The sequence below is a fragment of the Rhinolophus sinicus genome, chromosome 3 (genome assembly GCF_057876585.1).
Source record: "Rhinolophus sinicus isolate RSI-liver-muscle chromosome 3, RSI-T2T, whole genome shotgun sequence".
Lineage (NCBI taxonomy): Eukaryota > Metazoa > Chordata > Mammalia > Chiroptera > Rhinolophidae > Rhinolophus > Rhinolophus sinicus.
This window is the reverse complement of record NC_142503.1, coordinates 152,816,968-152,836,543: the sequence shown is the minus strand read 5'-3', so window position 1 is coordinate 152,836,543 and position 19,576 is coordinate 152,816,968. Positions and strand designations below refer to the sequence as shown.

Below are 19,576 nucleotides of genomic sequence, written 5' to 3'. Positions count from 1 at the left end.
TACAACTTGCTTGGCATTTCGTTGTCTTTTAAGGAAGTCATAGCAGAGGTGAAATTTGTAACAGGGTAATTAGTCAAAATCTACTAAAAGCAATTCATACCAATTGGAGTTGTTATTAGTTCATTAGAGCTGAGAAATCTCTGCCCCTATTTATTGTTCCTGCTGGTCAAGAGTGAGGACAGAACATAAAGCTCCCTTCAGAAATCAGGCCCTCATTTTTGCTCCAGTTGAAAACCTTTGAGAATCCCAGGAAACAGTTTCCCTGTTCCAGTCGCCCACCCTACGTACAGGCACTATTTATCTATTCTATCAGTTTAATGAGAGGACCATCTCCCACTCATTAAGCTGATTTGAAAAATGATCAGAAGAATCACGACTGTGTCCTTCGAGAATCTAAATGCCTCCAGGGCTGTATCCATTTTAGGAAAACCAGGTCTTTACCTTTGCTCTTGCTTCACCTCAGCATTTTCTTCTGTGGCAGAAATAATGCGTTTAGTCATTTTGGAACAACAGTCTAATACATTAATAATTGCAGGCGCTATTCCTAGAATTGTGGCTCTGCAAATGTTATATGGCGAGTGGGTCAAAGGCGGCGAGTGAGGGTGGTGTAAAGCGAGGATTTTAGGAAGGCAGGAGACACTGCAGTGTAAGCAAAAGCACCCCACATTAAAATAGACGAGGAATGCATGCTACATAGATTGCCAGACACATATGTGGCCAGGCCGTGGGCTGGGAGAAGGGGAGAGGCGCCTGGAAGGGATATTAAGAGGATAGGAAATCAGAGAAATGCAGGCTTCTTGTTCCTCAGGTTCTGGAATCAGGGAGTTTTTAAATAATCCATACCAGCAGCTTGAGGGGATTGCACTAATAGTTAACTTAATTTTTCTGGAATGTCCTTTTTTTCTGAAGTCAGCCCAAGCAGAAAGAAAATGGAACTCTCATCAATGAATCAAATGTCACGAGGGGCCAGCTGGGAGGACTGATTCCCCCTAGATCCTGTACATTTGACTCCACTCCTTAGCTGTACGTCGAGTGCAGGTTAAACGAATTGTTTGCATTAGCAAGCTGATAGGATAGCACCTTTAGATGAAGCAGACTCTATATTTTGAATGTCACCATGAGGAAAAGATAGCCCTCACAGAAAAGTTGACAGTGCCACTTGTGGCAGTATTTTACTGTCATGGTTAAAACCATATAAAATGATGACTTACCGTAAGGCTCAGAGCTTCAGCCTAATATATAATAATAATAAGACTTCTGTCAGCTTAGAAGCGGTGTCAGAATTCTCTGCAGCTTGGTGGTTTATCTGAGACGTGGTGGTCGTAGAAGCAGTACTTGGTGCCAGACTTGCCGTCTGAAGCTGATTCACTCTGACATCAACGCTCCTGACTAAGTCGCATTCACTCTGATTAGTCACTTCTGCCTTCATTTGCTGGAACTAAAATCCTGAAAGTTTCCTTGTTTCATCTGTGTACCTTTTATAGCCGTATTTAAAGCACCCTTCAGTAAGTGACACCAAGTATGACTATTGGGGAAAAAACATTAAAAACCAGGAGGATGGTGAGCTGCCTGAAACCTTCCTGAGGTCTAAGTTCAAAGCCATCCAACTTTTACCGTATTTGCATCAGGCGGATGACTTGTTTTATTTATTCTGTCACCTTGGAAACTGAGGCACAGGTTTCATTTGTGCAAAAACAGAGTAACAGAATTAGTTATCTTTGTCGTATAGCAGCTGTAGGAATTATTTGGAATATTTAGATCATCTCTAAGGATCTCTTAAAATGCAAATAAAAAATCAAGATGTTTATAGAGGAAAATAAGCAGAAAGAGGTCCCTGTCATCTCCATTCCTTGATGGACATGGGAACCTGAAAAAAGTCAACAGGGTCTTGAGTGACCAAGGATGAAAAGGAAATGTGCTAAAGGATGGGCTAAATTAACATAGCCTGAATTTTTTCAGTGCCCCCAAAACACATCTCGTTGTTGAAGCTCATGGATGTCAAGAGCCATGTTTGGGCTTTCCGAGGGAGAAGAGATGACTTCTAGGAACCTGAATGGGGCTGGTGAAAAATGGACGACTAGCATGGAATTTGGGTCTCCTGTTGAGGCTCTAGCTGATACGCATACTGTAAGCTTGTCCCCCTCAGTGCTATGAGTCCAGGGACCATTGCTATCTTAATGGCTGTTATGTCTCCATCACCTAACAGTGCCTGAGAACATGGGGCAGTGAGAGAACACAACATCATACTGCCAGCAAAGGGCAGTATGTATGGCAAGTCTGATTTTTTATACTTGAACAAATTTCACTTGGAGCTGAAAGATCAGATGGTCCATACATTGTTCATTAATGAGATGTTCAAGTGGTTACAAGCTTTCCTTTGGCTCAGGGACCATATTAGTGACAGCTCTGAAATTAAAGGTAACTACAGCTATCTCACTGGAGAGGGGTTGATTTCCAAATTCATAAAGACATGAAGAATGCGGTTCTCTCGTTGTGTGTATGAAAGGGTAGAGAGCGGAACCCTTGGCTGTGTGTGGCAGAGCTGATCCACTGCGTTTGCATGATGTCATAGGAGTCCAGTCTCTTACCCTGGCAGCTAGGAGTGTCCTCACGGCTTGGACAAGTCCCCTCCAGTCTCTTGCTTACAAATACATGAGGTAGAACAGAGGGGCACTTACTTGTACAGCAGTGCACCATCTAAATGGCACAAAACGAGAAAAGACAGCCAGAACGTAAAGCTAGGAGAGCCTATTAGTGAAAAAGTTAACACTGGTGGAAGGGAGGGGAGACCACAGGTCTTTGAGCTAGGAGACAGTTGTTCATCTCTGATGGGTTTTGCTGGATGCCTTTGGCTGTTGGTGTGGGCTTGGGAGGAGCACTTAAAGGATTCAGCCAGAGGAGTAAATGATTGCAATGACCACTGAAAAACGTCACCGACTGAGCTCTGGGCCCAGCTCTGCCATACAGGTGCCAGTTGACCTTGAACGTGCCCCTCCATGTTTCTGACACTCAGTTTCCTCACTGAAAAATGGCTTAACAACGTCTTCACTACTTAGTCCACAGAGGGAGATAAGGAAACCAGAATTTGGGTTGAAAATATGCTGTCAACTGTAGAACAGTGAATACGTTGTTACAATGGTTAACTGCAAGTTGCCCTTGAATAATCTTCAAATGAGTTTTAAAATGTAGGACAAAAAATTATATATATATATATATATATATATATATATATATATATATATATATATATATATACACTGACGGGAAACGCTATGTCTTGTTTGAATGAGGATCAGATTGCTATTCTGAATGATGAATTGAAATTACCTGCGAATGGGGCTGAACTGCAAGTTAGAAAGAACCATCTGCCTTAAAATAACCACTTAAGAGAGGAGGCAGGATTTCTCAGGTTCTTGTTTAGGATCGTTAACCAAGGGATGTCTGATTCTGTTTAGTTGTCTATGTAGTCGAGGTGGCCTGCTTTTAAGAGTGGCTGCTATTCTATGCCACTAATGGGACTTTTCATCCAGCCAACAAAAACGTAGGCTGCTGAGAACAGTGGGAACCAAGCAAAAAATTGTCCAAGAGGGCAGACCTAGCAAAACTATAGTATTAAGTTGGTGCAAAATTAATTACGGTTTTTGCAATTTTTTTTTTTTTTTTTTTGCAATTATTTTTAACATTTCCAACCGCGATTACTTTTGCACCAACCTAATAAAAAGATGGTGAAGGGCCGGGCAGGGGAAGTTGGGATTTAAAGTCAGGTCTTCTGATTTATTTTCTACTGCCTGCTTCCTTCACACAGCCATACCAAATTCCAGTACTCTCTCGTCAACCAATAAGGTTATATTCCTAAAATGTATCTTAGTTGACAAAAATCGTGGTTGGAAAGATTAGGACCTTCTTACAAACAATTTAAAGAGGAGGAATAAAAGACATTAACTATTTCTTTTCATAAGTAAAATAAGATGAATGGCTAACTAAGTATATCCTGAAGCTCTCTGCTCTCCAAAGCATTGGGACCTACTCAAGTGAGTGACACTTTCTTCAGCAGGAAATAGCACTGCTGCCTATTCACATAGAGGGGGAGAAGCAATCACACCCTTAACGTAAGGGAGACTTTGGAAAGTTTTTAAAGTTTGCCAGCCAATAAGGACTTTTTATTATGAAAATTTCAAACATACATACATACAAAGAGAAGCAGCAGTGCAATGAACTCCCATCCGCTCAACACCCAGATTGAACACTTTTCAAAATTCTGCCACACTTGCTTCGTCTGTCCCCTTTTTCTTTGCTGAAATACTTTAAAGCAAATCGCGGGCACAGCAATGTTTTATCCCTACATAGTTCCTATTTCAGTACACAATTAAATGCCTGCTGTACTCACATTCCCCCATTTTCCTTTCAAGGCCACTCAAAGGTTTTGTAAATGTTATTTTGTTTTGTTTTCTGGGCCCACTATGTAGCTTAAACTCATTTTCCCTTTGTGTTTTACTCCCATAGACATGATCTGGACAATGTGGTCCAGAAGAGTATGAACGAAATGATACTGCATTGCTCTATTTGAGAAGAATGACATCCAAACTCACATATCAAATCATCATCATCATCGTCATCCAAGGGTTTAAAATCTGGCATATACAAATAGAAAAGTACCTTTAAAAAATAAAAATAAAAAACTAAGTTTGGCAAAGAGTGTTTTGCCAAACTGCTATTTCCTATTGGTCCCAGCATAATTCAGTGGCAATGGCATCCCAACTTTTGTTTTTAAATCGCTTTGAATCGATGGGAGATTGCTAAACCCAAGTTAACCTCTAAGCTGTCATATCTAATAACCCTGTGTATGGAAATCATTGTTTCCAAAACAGCTTTCTTAGTCTCAGAAATGGGAGAGTTAAACTCTTCTGAATTGCCATGTATGAGAAATCATGCAGGCTCTTCTTCTTGCTATAACGTATGGCTAAGTGGAAATTTTTCTGCACGTTCTTTGTTATGCCAGAGCCAATATGAGGTTAGCTTTCCAAGCTGGGTTATAACCTTACAGCTTCTGTATCACAGATCCGTTAACAAGATCATAAAGCTCTTTCTAACAGATGAGGCCTACATGCCCTGCGTTCAGTTCTGGTAATGACCAAATTGATTTTATCAGAAGTGTTTAAAAACGCCATTTTAACTTTCCTATTGATTGCCTGACCTCTGAGTCCTGGATTGGTGTGTGTTCTCTTCCCTTTCACTTTTATATGTAGCCTTCAGTTTCTCTTCACCTGTGCAAACCTTTCCTTCTGTGTCCCCAGACCATCTCATTGAGCACTTACCTCACCATCGATGTTCCCCTCATATTCTCTGTACATTTCCAGAGGACTAGGCTCTGGGGTCACAATCAGTAACTAGATGCATAGGTGTTGGGAGCCATCTACATTCATTCATTTGACATATTTTCTTGAGTTCCTACCATGTTCCAGGCACCATTCTAAGCACTAAAAAAATGTAGTGACAGTCCAGGAGTACAAAGTCCCTAATTTTAACAGTTGTCATTCTTGGAAAGACATACAACAACTACTTAATAGAATGTCAAAATGAGAGAAGTACTGCTGAGAAAAGTAAAGCAGAGTAGAGAATGCGGAGGGGAACACTTTTCTAGGTAAGCTGGATGGGGAGCATTCTGGGAAAAGGAGATCTTTGAGCAGAGATCTGAATGGAACAGTGGTGCATATTTTTTAGTCTTTTTCTATATATGTTTGTTTGATTTTTTTCTTCTTCTTTTGACAGAAGTAGAATCACACTATGCTTTGGGGCTTTGAATTTTTTTTCTCTCTTAGGACAGCTAGAACATTTCTCTATGAAATTAAGTTTTCATTATTTTAATGATGGCAGAGTATTCATTATGTAGACATACCACGGTTTATTTAACTCATCCTATACTGTTGACATTTGGTGTGTTCCTCCTTAATATTTTGCTGATAGAATTAATGCTATGATGAAAACCCTGTATACATCTATAATTATTTTCTAAAGCCTCCATTTCTAAAGGTCGAATTACCAGATTAAAGAAGATATTTTCCCCTTCGTTTAGCGATGAGGAAACTGAGGCCCAGAAAGATTTTGGCCAAACTCATACAGCTGGCAAGTGACAGAACTGAGATGGGATCCAGGTTTTCTGACTCTAAATCTCACATGGGAAAATAGTTTCTCCATCTAATAATAGTTGGCATACTTGATAAATTCTGTGAATGTAAAGGAAATACCTTGGTAACTATTATGCTTTATTTTCTTGGATTGTCACCCAGCAGCGGTCGATCCAGACAAACTGCCTAAAATTCTGTCATTAGAGGAGAATCGAGAGTCTACAAATACATATTTAATTGACTTTTTTTTTTCATCTTTCTTCAAGATGATAATAATGTGGATATTTTTAAAAGTCCTTTACAGACCCTTGGTATTCTATGTGTTAAGGAATAATTGAAGCCACCTCTCCACTTCTCAATATTTATTTCCTATCCCATTGGGTCCTGGGGCTTTTCGTGTTCATCCTGGTTCTGACAGTGGAACTCATTCTCCCCAAATTTAGAACCAAATTACAATTGTTTCCACTTCAGCAGGTTCCCTCTCCTTTCTAGGTGATTCAGGACATGAGTGAATGCTTAGAATTGTTTCCTCCTTTGCCATAACTAGTATACCCCTGTTCTATCCATGCTTCTGCCGTCAGTGGCAGACTTTGGTTTGGGGGTGGCTGCAGACGAGGTGAGATTTCTCCGGTCATTACTTGCATTGACCTGGTCTGCCCACCAGGATCCATGCTCCCTGAGGTATGATTTAGGTTGTCTACACAAGGGCATAATATGTGAAAAGTGTCTGTAGTGCCTGACTTGCTTGGGGCCGCAGCTCCATAATCTTTGGGGCATCCTCACCCAACCAGTTCCGGTAGCTTTGAGTTTGGGGATTGCAGCTATAGCCACGTGTTTGACAGCGTCCAGGCAAGTCACCTACAAACAGTGCAAGTCAGTACCTGCCCCTATTAGTGGCAAAGATAAACAATTTCAGAGGTTCGTAAAGCATTTCTTAGAAAAGTTTGTTAAGAGCTGCTGATTTTTACCAGAGTGGAACTATTCACTTATTGGCTAAAACAACTTAATTCCAGAAGGCTAGGCTGGAAGTGTTGATAGTTGTCATTTCACATCCCTGCTCAGAGCTCCAAGATCAAATTTAAGTCAACCGAGTAATATCTAATGGGTACCTCCATTTTCAATATAGAGATTCAATAAAAGGAAATCAATTTGAAAGAACAAGCATTCACATTATGCTTGCTTCCATTAGTACTAATCATGCATTTGGCACCAGCAAGCCATAAGAGGAGAAATTACCCTTCTTAGGTATGGACTTTTCCTAATGCATTGAATAGTAATCTCTAAGAGTTAGGTTGAGTTTCAAAATTTCTTTCTAATATAAACTGATGGTCTCTTTATGTTGCCTTTGCTGGGGGACCAGGAACAAGGTTTTGTCCTTGGAACTGTTTTGTCAAAGATAAAGGCAGGACTTGAAAGAGGATATAGTTCTGGCCTGCTTGTCCAAAATTAAAAGATATTTCTGGGCACCAATGTCAGCAAATATGACCCAGAGATGGAAGGCAATCACTCACAAAATTTTTTTAAATTCAAAAAACAGAAAAAAAAAACACCTCTTATCGATGCCCATAATCATTTTTCAAACTAAAATGGAATTTTTTTTTCTTGTCGTAAAAAGCACCTTGATTGGTAAAAGAGCTGAAATATTATTACCGAAACAGCTCAACCTAGGCTCAAATCTAACATAAAAGAAACCTCACATGAAAGTATTATTTATCTTCATAATTAGTATTTCTAAATGATTTTCAAAGGCTTTTTATGCAATTACAAAATGTTTGATTGTCGTAACATTGCTAATGCTCCGATGGCTTCAGCGTGTTGTCCTTGGTCCCTGCAACCCTGGCACATAATTTATTTCTCTTCTGAGTGAACTCTAAGCATTAGTGTCCATTAAGAATTTTTGAAACAAAGTCCAGAGATTACTTGGAGCACTTTCAGTAACATGTACTGATTATCATTAATAGCTCTTTTGTCCTAGACAAGGACATTGTTTTGTAACATCGTTTTGTTTGGTGACTCCCTCCTCAGCTGTGTTCCTGCTCCGCCTCCTTCAGAGATTCTCTCCTTGAGGATGTGAGAAACGGAGCAAGCTCATGGGACAACTCAGGATTGGGGAAAGGGACACAGAGCCAGCCCAAACTAATGTGTTCTTCCTTCCTTTATGAAATAATTGTTAGCCACTGAAAAAATAAAGTCTAAATGCTGGACCTTGTTGCTTAGCTAGTGTCGTTGCACTCCATTTAAACTGTTGTTTCAACTCCTAGACCCTTACAATGAGGAAGTCAAAAAGAAGTAGAGAAGGGAGTGAGTGGACCCCGGAGACTGCAACATTTGCACGATGCTTTTTAATACTATGGCAGAAAGAAGGTTAAGTGTTCCAGATTTTATTTTGAAAGTTCTGCCTGAGCTCTCAAACGCTAATTTACCATATTACCCACCTGTTTAACAACATTGCCCTAATGGGCATACTTGTGTCCCGCCTCCCTCCATCCCCCCTCACCTACCCCACTCCCCACTCCTATCTCACTGTTTAACCAATGCAAAATGTCTGTGATTAGAAACATCTTTAGTAGCAGAGAAGCTAGGTGTCTACAGGGACACTATGCTAGGGGTCCTGTGTGAGTTCTCTTATTAAAGTCTATAAATCTAGCACAGAGAATTTTGTCTCCATTTTATGGATAAGAAAATGAAGCCTCAGAGAGGTTAAGCCATTTGCCCAAGACCTCACAGTTTGACCAATGAGCATCACATTTAACTCAAGCATCTTTTGAGGAGGGAGAACAAATCTTGTGAAGTCTGCAGAGTGGGAGCCCTCCTTTTCTCGAAATTAAACTGAGAGTCAATGTGTGGGGCTAGTGTAGACTCATGGCTAGTTGGCCAATTAAAGATTTTGTTAATTATCATTTAGCACATCTCCTCCTCCCTGCCAAACAAACTTACTTGAAACATGGAAACGGGCATATTTAATGACAAAAAGAGGAAAAAAAGAAAAACTTCATTGCGTTTTATTTTAGGTATTCTTTGTGGTGTTTGTTTTTCTTTTTGTTTTTTATTCTAACACAGAACTTATTTATATGTTGAAAATATGTCTGTCTCAACAGTTGTTTCACTGTGAAAGAGGACAAGAGAAGGCACACAGGCTGAGTATTGGCAGAGGGGCATCTCTGTAGCTAGGGACTTGTCCAGAATGCAGAGCCTCTGGAAATGCTAGTTTAGCAATTGGCATATCTGAGGAAGAGGAAAGATGCCATATCTTCCCCTCCCCCCCAAAAAAAAAAAGTTAACATAAACTTGGTACCCAGGCAATTGCCTAGAAACCAAGAGACAATAAGAAGTCCATCAAGGAAGTTAATTGGACCAAGATTTGGCACTGATTGGAAATATCAGATTACATTCCTAAAATTCTCTGCTCTGTGATAACTATAACTCTGAAACTACTGATAACCGTGACAGTGATAAATTTGTGGTATTTTCATGACATTTCCTTTGCTGTACTTGGAAGCATGGTTGACTAAATAGAGTCAGGCAATCTTGCTGCATTAGAAGTCCTACCTTGGGTAGAGTATGTATTTATGGAGAGTTTTCCTCTTAGTTTTAAGGGTATTAATTGGCAATTTAAAACTGCCGTCATATTGTTAAGTTAGAAATTAAAGCATTACCTGGAAATAAATCTCTCTCTCTCTCTCTCTCTCTCTCTCTCTCTCTCTATATATATATATATATATATATATATATATATATATATATATATATATATGGTCTGGGTGAAATATAAGGAGTCTTGCAACTTTATCAAAAGGTACCATTTTTCTCTAGCCCAGATAATTTTAAAATATCACCCAAAAGAAGTGTATCTTTTACTTATATAACCTTTTGTGGGTACTGCCTTCTTTCTTCTTTGGATTTAAAGGCAAAAAGAAAAAGTTTCAGGTGGTTACCTTTGATTGTGAGCTACATTAGATTCTGTACAGCGAGAAATAGATCTGGCAGCCTGTTGCTTAGAAAGAGGTTTGGTTTGATAGCTAGAAAGCAGGGCAAGGAGCCATTGATCAATGAACTAGAAGGGAAATTAAGGATCGTGGAGTTCAACCACTTCATTCTGCAGATGAGAAAACTAAGGCTCAGAGAAGTTAAGGGGCTTGCCCAAATCATCCAGCAAGTTCGCTTTTGGCCCAGGGTATGTGAGCACTTTGCGTTTAGATGGTTGATTCCACCCCATCAGTCTTTGTAGAGAACAGGACTCGGTTCCGTGGCCTATTTGCGAATCTCGGGGGAAGGATCTTGGTGTCCTTCCCAGTCATTTGGAAGTGAATCAAAACCTTCACAACAGCTGGACTTGGTGTAACCCCCTTCGGTTGTGGTCAAAGTCCTTCACCCACGCTGGTCAGCAGCCACTTGGCCCACTTGCCAATGGGCACGTATCCTCCCTTGATTTCAGAGAGTAAAAAGAATCCAGTGGAGTTTGGGATCTAGAATGCAATGCACTCGCTTTCAAGAACTTGGTTCTCTGTCTCATGCGCTCCTCCATCAAATACGAATTTTGAAGTCAGAGCATTGGTCCTAGGCCATGAGTCAATGTGAAACCCAGAAACATCATGAGTAGCTAGGGCTTATATTTCAGTAGAACATTCAAATTCAACACTGTTAAAATAAGACTGTGTGGGCTGCCTACCTTTGGTCAGTGCATAATTAACATTTCTATCTCTTCCTAGTTTGTAAAGCTGTTTACACATCTTTATGTTATTTTAATTTTCACAACAGCCTTTTGAGTATTATTATGATTATAATATGTGTAAGATCCTATTTTACAATTGTAAAGAATTAGAAATTCAGGCCCAGAGCAGTTAAATAACTTGCTTAAGGTCTCCCAGACAGGAGGCAGGAGAGTGGATGGGCAAAGAAGGCAAGCTCAGGTCAGCTTCACTTCAAACCCGGTTATCTTAGGCGCTGCCGTTTAAAAGTTTACCTTTTCCTACTCCTGGGTAGAATTAGAGCTATTTGCTTCCTAAATACTCATCAAATTTTATCTTTAGAAAACCCAGTTCTCCAAAAATTCTTGATTCAGAGCTGGTACTGCTGCTGGTAACTTTAGGTTTAGGTAAGTCTCTCCTCTTTCACTTAAGGACCTGGGCAACGTATGACGCTGCAAGCCCGTTAAGGGTGAGTTCTAAGGTGAGAACAACAGGAATCTTGCAACCTCTGGGGAAATGAGAAGCAAGAGAAAAGGGAAGACTCATCCCCACCCCACTTAAGGGTGAAGAAATGGCTGCTCTTCACAGACCAGGACACACAGGCCTCTCTGTTTGACTACCTCTCTCACCCAAGCCCTGGTGGGGCTTCGTGGTTTAGACAGGCTGGGGGACAGGGCCTTGCAGGTTAAAATATTTGCAGAGCTGACTGCTGAGTCGTATTCTCCAGGGAGTAAACCATTTTTTTTTTAATATTTACTCTTTTGAGAGGCACTGTCTATACCAGAATTTTAAAACTACGTGCTATGGATACACTTCTGGTCAGATATTAACTTACCACAAAAACTTTTTATCGTGCTGAAAACTTCCCTGAGCCTCCGTTCACCCATCTGTGAAATGAGAAGAATGTTTTCTGCTTTTCTTCTCTCCATTTCTATGGAGTCCAGTACTAGGAAGCACTAGAGCTTCTATAGAGAAGGAAGTGACACAAATTCCAGTTGTTAGTGTGATCACAATTGTTATTTTTTGGGAGAGGAGAAGGAAGGGAATTCCAATAAGTTTTCTGATCGTCCCATCAAAATTGTCTTGTGTGTATTTACGTTGTTTTCATTTGTTTGCTTTTTGTAGGGAAATAGAATTTTGTCTTCATAATGGCTATTAAGTAAAAAATAAAAATAAATATTAGACACAGTCCTGTCTTCATAATTAGGAGTTGTAACATACTTTAAATATATATATATATATATATTGCTTTCATGAGAGATTGGGTTTTAATCCTTTCTCCATAAAAATGTGTTTATTAATTGATGGGTATAGTCTTCATTATATATAATAGATACAATTTACATTATATTTGCATAGGTCAGAGTTGCCAGATGAAATCTAGGCTGCCCATTAAATTTGAACTTCAGACAAACAACAAATGGGCATCTGAAATTCAAATTTAGCCAGACATCCTGTTTTTCATCTGCTAAATCTGGCAACTCTAATCTAGGTGTAGCCCCCAGTTATTTCTATTGATCACTAATCAGCAGTAAAACAAAACCGAGGGACCGAATCTGTGCGGTTGCTGAAGTCATGCTTTCTCCTAGAGACGGGTCTGAGAAGTTTTACCTCCGTGCTACTGTGCTCTCAAGGATCAGGCAGCTTTCCTGGAAAGATTTTCAAAATCTATTATCAGTGTAATCATCATGAAAATATTTGATGAGAACACTGCATCACGCTGTATAATAAATTTACGGAGAAAAGTCAAAGCAGTGGTATTTTCATCAGGCCTTTGGATGTCAGGAGAAAATAGTTCCACACTCAGCGAATATAGATAGGTCTGTTTTGGGCTGTGTTAAATCCAATTGTGTGCAGGTTCTGAATAATCAGGAGTGACAGCATAAGCACTTTCTCTTCAAAGTGATTTTACAGAAAGTATTATTTCCTAAGGAAAGTACACATATAGCTCTCATAATGCTGAAAGAGCACTAATGTATCAATTTAGTGGTGCTGGTGTCATGAGCTGGAGTTAGTTGCAAATTGTGTTCAGATTTTAAACTTGACTCACTGTTGCTGTTGTGGGAAGTTCCCTTCCCATGACCAAGCTTGTTGCAAAAAATTCTGGAACACTTTTTTGAGTTCCCGTGTGAGAGAGCCTTCAAGGCTCTTTGCAGAAGGTTCTAACTTCACTTTGCGAAGCCAACTCAAACATGATGAAAAACAATAGTTTAGTTTTCCTCAATAAAAAGGGGAAAAAAATTTTTTTTGAGTTGGGCCATGTAATTTCAGCTTCCCTAAATAAGTCCTTTGGAAAGTTGTTGGGGGAACAAGTGTGTGATTTTGGTCTTGGCGCACAACTTTGGAACTAACTTTTTTTTAAATGTCTACCATGGATTTTCATAACAGATTTCTTCCCTGTACGATATGTTCCGTAGCTAAGTAAGAGGTCTAATGGGGGTGCCAAATTTTTCAACAACTTTTACTTTCCAGAGGAGGGTTAAATGTTTCTCTTAATAACTTGAAAGAAAAAAATTTCAAGGTTTACCACAGTTCTTAGTCACAGGCTAACAGTTTTCAAGAGTTTTATGACTTTGAGCCTATGTGGTCTCAAGAATATCCCCCAAGAAGAATGATACAGAAAGAGTTCAAAATGGAGTACTTCTGAAACAGAGACAGTACTGTTTGCTCTGAAGCATGCGTTCCTGTTACCTTTATGTGGTCCTTATGTGCCAAATATCGCTTAGTTTCATTCCTCACCTGCTCTCTGTAAATCATCTTGGAAACATCAAGGGTGCTGACTCATGAATCCCTCCTGTTTTCATATAGTCTATGTTCCTTTTGATGCCATTTACAGAGACGTTGCAGTCATTCCCCTTTTCACCTTAACGAGTATGGACAGACAGGTACATTGTGTGGATATAGTTTCCCTCTCCATTAAAAGTCATACTTCATGCGAGAGGAAGAGTCATTTTCATTAAAAAGTAAACACAGAATCAATGGGCATAGCAAATTAATTACTCTGTTGCTCAGCTCGCTCTGTCTGAGTAGGGTGGCTTAAATCTTTCCCGCTCTGCCTATAAACATGATCATCGCCCATATTTAAAATAAAAAGTAAGACTCTTCTCTCTCACCCTGTTTAATTACTATCTGGGCCACTTCTTTTTACCGCAGAACCTCTTAAACCAGTATGTGATGCTCACTGTCCCCATTGTTTGTGGTTGCATTACTCTGGGGTTGGTCCAGAGCTGCGGCCATGTGAGATTAAGACTGATCTTGCCTTTGCATCACCATCTGAACACAATGCGTTTGTGAGCACACTGAATGATGTACGAGAAGCACACACACGATGCTTTCTTACCTTTGTCATTATTTCTTCTCTTCTAGGTATCTCAGTAACGAAGAAGACACATACATGTAAGTAATGCATTTTTTTTCTTGACCCAAGTTTTCTGAAGAGTTGGAATTCGCATATGTCTGGCTGCTGTGACCCTTCAAGTATAAACTAATGTTTCAGCTGTGATCCATGGTCAACAGAGGTCATACTTTTCTACCTGTAGTGGTCGGAAGTGGTACATTTCCACCTGTTTGTACTGAGTCTGTGTTAAAGAGAGTCTAGCCATATTCTGATGAATTCTAGTGATTTCAGCCATTAGGCTGTAGAAAACTCATAAAATCTAGCCAGGAGGATCATTTAATAATTTACTGATCACCCCTACTCTGGATCCTTCTTGGAAGAGTTGGTATGTTTCTAGGAAACATCACCTTGATTTTGTTTAAACTTTGGTCTCCTTTTCCTCACCACTAGTTCACGATTTAGGTCATCTTGTACTTGTGTCTGTGGAGTAGAGATACCGACCCGTGATCTAGGCGCTGTTGTTCGACCATGAGTGTGGCCTCAAGGGCCCTGGTTAATGGCATCGGTGGTTTGATGTGGAAATGTGCGCTGGATTTATACTCTGTATTCATTCCCACTTCTCAGGTTCAACTGCTTTCATCAATTGCCTTCATTCGAACTGTACCATTAGTTTACAAACTCACGTCAATGTAAAGTGTTGTGATTTGCAATCTGAGCAATGATGTTTGACTGTGCTTTGAACCTCAGGATGAAACTAATACGTCATTGATGCAGGCAGTCAACTTTCACTGTACTTGACCAGCATATTTAGACTTTGATTGAATGTGTCATTAGAATTTGATAGCTATTGTAGACCACAGATACGTGCTACCTATGAGATGTGTTTGGGCATCCTTCTAAGGCAAGCAGTGGAGATATTTATGGCACAATTTAGGGTAGACAAAGACATGTCCCCAAATTTCTCCTAAATACACTTTTAAAATTTTTGATTTCATGTGAAACATTTGGGTGAAAAATATCTGTGTAACATCAAAGTAGTTTATCTTGTGCCTCAGTTGATTCTTGAAACCTGCTCTTGGGTTTGTCTGTCTGTCTATCTGTATTTGTAGCAAACAGAAAAAGCAAAAACAAAAACAAAAAAAAACAAAAAAAAATAACAACAAAAAAAACCAAACACCAAATTTGATGGTTGCCTGACTTTTAGGGCCCGGTCTTGCAGTCTCTCCACGTGGCTCTCCCATGGGCTTCAATGGAATGTTTGTTTGAGGAAAGATGAAAAGGTCAGGCCTGTGATGGACACGTGATCAGGACAGCACCTCCATCTTTCAATGCACAGTTCCAGTTGGCTGTCCATCCATCAGGGTAGTCTGTGGCCCTTAGCTTTTTGGGGGTTGTTTTGTCATCATCGTTGTTGTTGTTCTTGCTGTTGTCGGTACATAATTGAGCTCATGATGACTAAGAGATTGACAGTACAGGAGACTGAAGTCCTCTGTATATCCGCAGGGCAGGCATGGTACAGAGCGCTTCCTTGCACAGCCTTGCCCATGAGCTCGTCCCTGGCCTGGAGGGACCCACTCTAGAGGTGGTAAGTAATTCAGTCTTTCTGCTAGCTCAGTCCTGGGCCTCTCCCGAACAGGAGCGGATGATTGTGCTTACTGTTTATGGTGGCTTGGGGTATGGACTCCTGGCCACCTGGCAATATACAGAAAGCCACAAACTATTTGCATTATGACTTGGCTCTTGGATACACTAGTTCAATTCCATTGGATACAAAGTGTGCCCTTCAACTAATGAGACAGAGACCATAGATGTTAGTTAATATACGGACTATCCATCCATAGGGACCTTCAAGGAATTGTCATCCCTGAGAATAATTTCATTGGTCTGTTACAGAAACAATAACCTGTGGTTGGATTTAAATTCATCAAAGGATTTAGGTGACAGCATGAGAATAGTGGCTGATGAGGAAAAACTGGATTTCCACTAAGAGGCAATATAACCAGGTTGACCTTGCAGCAAAGGCTTAACTAACTCCATCAGCTATATACCTGCTTTAAAACAAATCAAGATATAGCCCGAGTGGGTATATTTTGATTGTCTTTCTAACTAGGAAAATAAGCAGGAAAATTCTTATGCATTCAGCATTAAGTAAATATGGAAAGACTTAAAGCTCCCTTTATGTAATTCAAGTATTAAATTGACAGAAAGATTTAGATCAGAAATCATCTTGTTTTATTTTGGGGTTTTTTTTTTTCTTTTTGGTTGATGTTTACTTTCATGATTTACTTTCAAAATGAAATGGCCCAATCAAGTTAGGAAGAATAGCACTGAACAGATAGTTGACACAAAATTTTACATAAGCCAAGAAGAAATTTAATTGTCCAAGCTGCGTGTTACTGAAAGTCTTATGCCACTAAAACGTGGAGGTTGTTTTTGTCACCAAATTGAGCAGACAGCCCATCATATTTCTGATCTTAGCATCTCTACAGGGACCACAACTTGTGAGGAGGAAGAAAATCAACCACTTCTTTCTCTATTAATAGTAATACAAACGACTTCTTTCGCATCTGTCGGATTTTTCTTGAAAACTGAACTGTCCTAACTTGCTTATAAGTTTTCTTAAGATGTTAAATTCTAGCTCCTCTTAAATCATCTTGACATCTGTTCTTCAAAAAGTTTCACTGTCAGTGAGTAAAGTGTATGAATTCATTTTTGTACTGTCTGACGACTTCCATTTTTAGCCAGGGTTCTGGAAACCTTGGTCAAGGTTTGACTACATAATCATCGACAGCTGAAGTCACCCCACATTAGTGCTTTCAATCTGGGTTTCCTAACTGCCCTGCAGAGCGATTGTTCAACTTACAAATTAACATGTATAGTTGTAGAATATATTATCAGACCAGAGTGTCAGCTCACCGGTCATACATGCCAGAACTACAGAATGAACCTGAATAGTTGTGACACTTGATAATATTTTAGGCCACCTTGTTATCTGGAAAGCATAGGTATTGCTTCTTTTAAAAAAAGAAGAAAAAAAAGAAAAAATATATGTATTTTTTAATTAATTAATTAATTAATTAATGTGTTTACTTCCTTATTTATTTATAGGGTGAGTAGTTGAGCCAGAAATTCCCAGGAAAGAAAATCTGATGGTTAGCTTCAGAGGAATCCACAAGCATGGTCTTGGAAGAACTCAGATTCTCCTGAGTTCCTGAGAAGTAAACAAACACATTAGTGTTTGTCATTAACTTTACTTGATCCGTCAGGAAAGGCAAAGCTTTGGGGCTTCTAGTACAAAGTCATCATGACCAAATTGGTCAAGGAATTCTTATGATTTTTTTATGTTCTTCAAATGTTGATAGGAAACGTTGCTGTTGGTTTTGGGTGTATGAACATAAAAGGGAGTTTTTACTTGGGGGATATGGACACACGAGAGAAATTTTACACTGTAGTGTAGAATTTCCATTTAATTTGTGTGGTGATTATATAGCACCTGTATTTGGTTGGACACTTTCAAGCTTGCTTTTGCTTTGGTGTTTCACAAGTTTGTTCTGATCTCTTTCCTGCTGAAATAGCACCATGTGGATAAGTATCTTTTTCTTGGAATCAGCTGCTGTCTTGGTTTTTATTATTTGCCAAGGACAACGGACCGTTTGCTCCTGACTTCTTAATCTAATTCCACTTGGATGGTTCTGCATTCACTAAAATGTTAGGATATGACAAATGTGGAGGTGAAAAAGTGAAAAATGCAACCGATCCTCTTAGCTACTTCCAGCTACTGGGAAGTTTAGCATCACAGAGGTATAATCTTAGGGATTCTATAAACCAGCCACCACATCACAGACCCCAAAGATACCTGTTAGGCCCCTGGATTGCTTCCAGAAGCAACAGACCATTGTCAGTCACTTCCTTCTGTTCTCGTCCTTGTTTATATTCCTTATTCTTCCTGTTTAAATCTGTTCTGCTTGCTTTCTTCCAACTCAGAAACAGGCACTTACAAACATGCAAAAGCTACAGATTACTCGGTAAGCAGTCAGGAAAATGTGTCAGTTGATCCAATTTAACTTTTCCACAGTAAATTACACAATGAAATATGCTTCTGAACCCGCCAAAATATTTAATTCGTACACAAATTGCCATTAAAAGGTAATTTAGTACATTTCCAAATGTTTGGCTATAGGAGGCTAATACCTAAAATATAAAATTAAAGCCTTATATTATTTATAAAGAGATTTAGTTCTTAATAGTAAAACTATTTTAGAAGAAATTAGAATCGTTCTTTGGGAAATAATCCTTTGTATCTATAAAAGTGTTTATTGCAATCATTTAAAGTGGAATAGGTTAATGTATTCACTTTTCATCCCTAGAGACTTGGTTTTGAATTTGACTTAGAGAAAATTAGTTTTGAGGCCTCAACCTCCTCTCCTTAGGCATTTGTTGATATCACAAAACTGACCCAACAATTTGTCATGACTGTTGCCATTTACTAGGAGGTCCAAGAACTAGAATAACCTTATTTTCTCATGTTCTTTTCCTTTCCTTGAGGCCATTCCTTTTGATTGAAGACTCTTAGCAACCCCAAACTTGGGGCTCATCCACATTATTTTCACAATCCAGGAAAACTCAGGAACCATTCTTGGCAAAGCTAATGGAAGGTGCTTTGGTTATATAGTTAATAGGTTGCTGTGACAACCCATGTGACTCATGCTGTGACTCATAGCAATTATAATTTCAGTTGCTGTCAGGGTGTTTCGTTAGGACAGACCTGAGAAGAAGCCACACCGAAGTTCTTTAGTAGACTTTCATCTAGATACCATGTACCCATTAACAAACAGTTGGCAAAAGGAATAACCCTGTGCTCACAGAGTAGCAAGAGGATTCATTTCTTCGCTTGCTAAGGCCGTTGGCCATCCCAGACATTACGATGGGACATGACCAAAATACAGGTGCTGGCCTCCTAGAGAGCTAACCAATGGACAACCATTTATTGAGGAGCTACTATGTGCCAACAGGTGCTTTGCCCTCAAGGAGCTTACAGATTAAGTGGAAGGTGGGGGATTGGGGGATAGGGGAATGGTTAGTCACAGAAAACAATCTGAAACACAAATGCCAAGTGTGTGAATCTTCTTTCCGGAAGATTCAGCTCACAACTGGAAAGCAGACTAAGCTGGAAGTATAGGGGAGGACAAAAGAATTAGAGAGACCATAAAGGATTCTGATACCGTGATCCAAGCATACAGTAACAAAGGGAAAGGGGAAGATTTAACGCTGAGTGCTGAAAAAACAATCCCTCCGGCTCTTCTCCATTCATTCTCACCCAGAGTAATACCTCTTTAGTCCCTTCAAGGTCAACCAGTCCAAGGAAGTAGAAATGCCCCTGTCCTGTCTGGAAACAGTTGGCCTTGTTTAGACTCAGCCTGTGCAGC

General features: G+C 39.6%; 1 protein-coding gene across 2 annotated transcripts in view; it reads left to right on the top strand.

Moving 5' to 3' along the window:
- Nucleotides 1–19,576, top strand: part of RORA (RAR related orphan receptor A) — a 687,564-nt gene that overhangs the window by 501,140 nt on the left and 166,848 nt on the right. For both annotated transcript variants that reach the window (XM_019748671.3, XM_019748672.3), the window contains one exon: nucleotides 14,180–14,209. In XM_019748671.3, coding sequence (XP_019604230.1) covers nucleotides 14,180–14,209 — 30 coding nt within the window. The remainder of the gene's footprint in view (nucleotides 1–14,179; nucleotides 14,210–19,576) is intronic.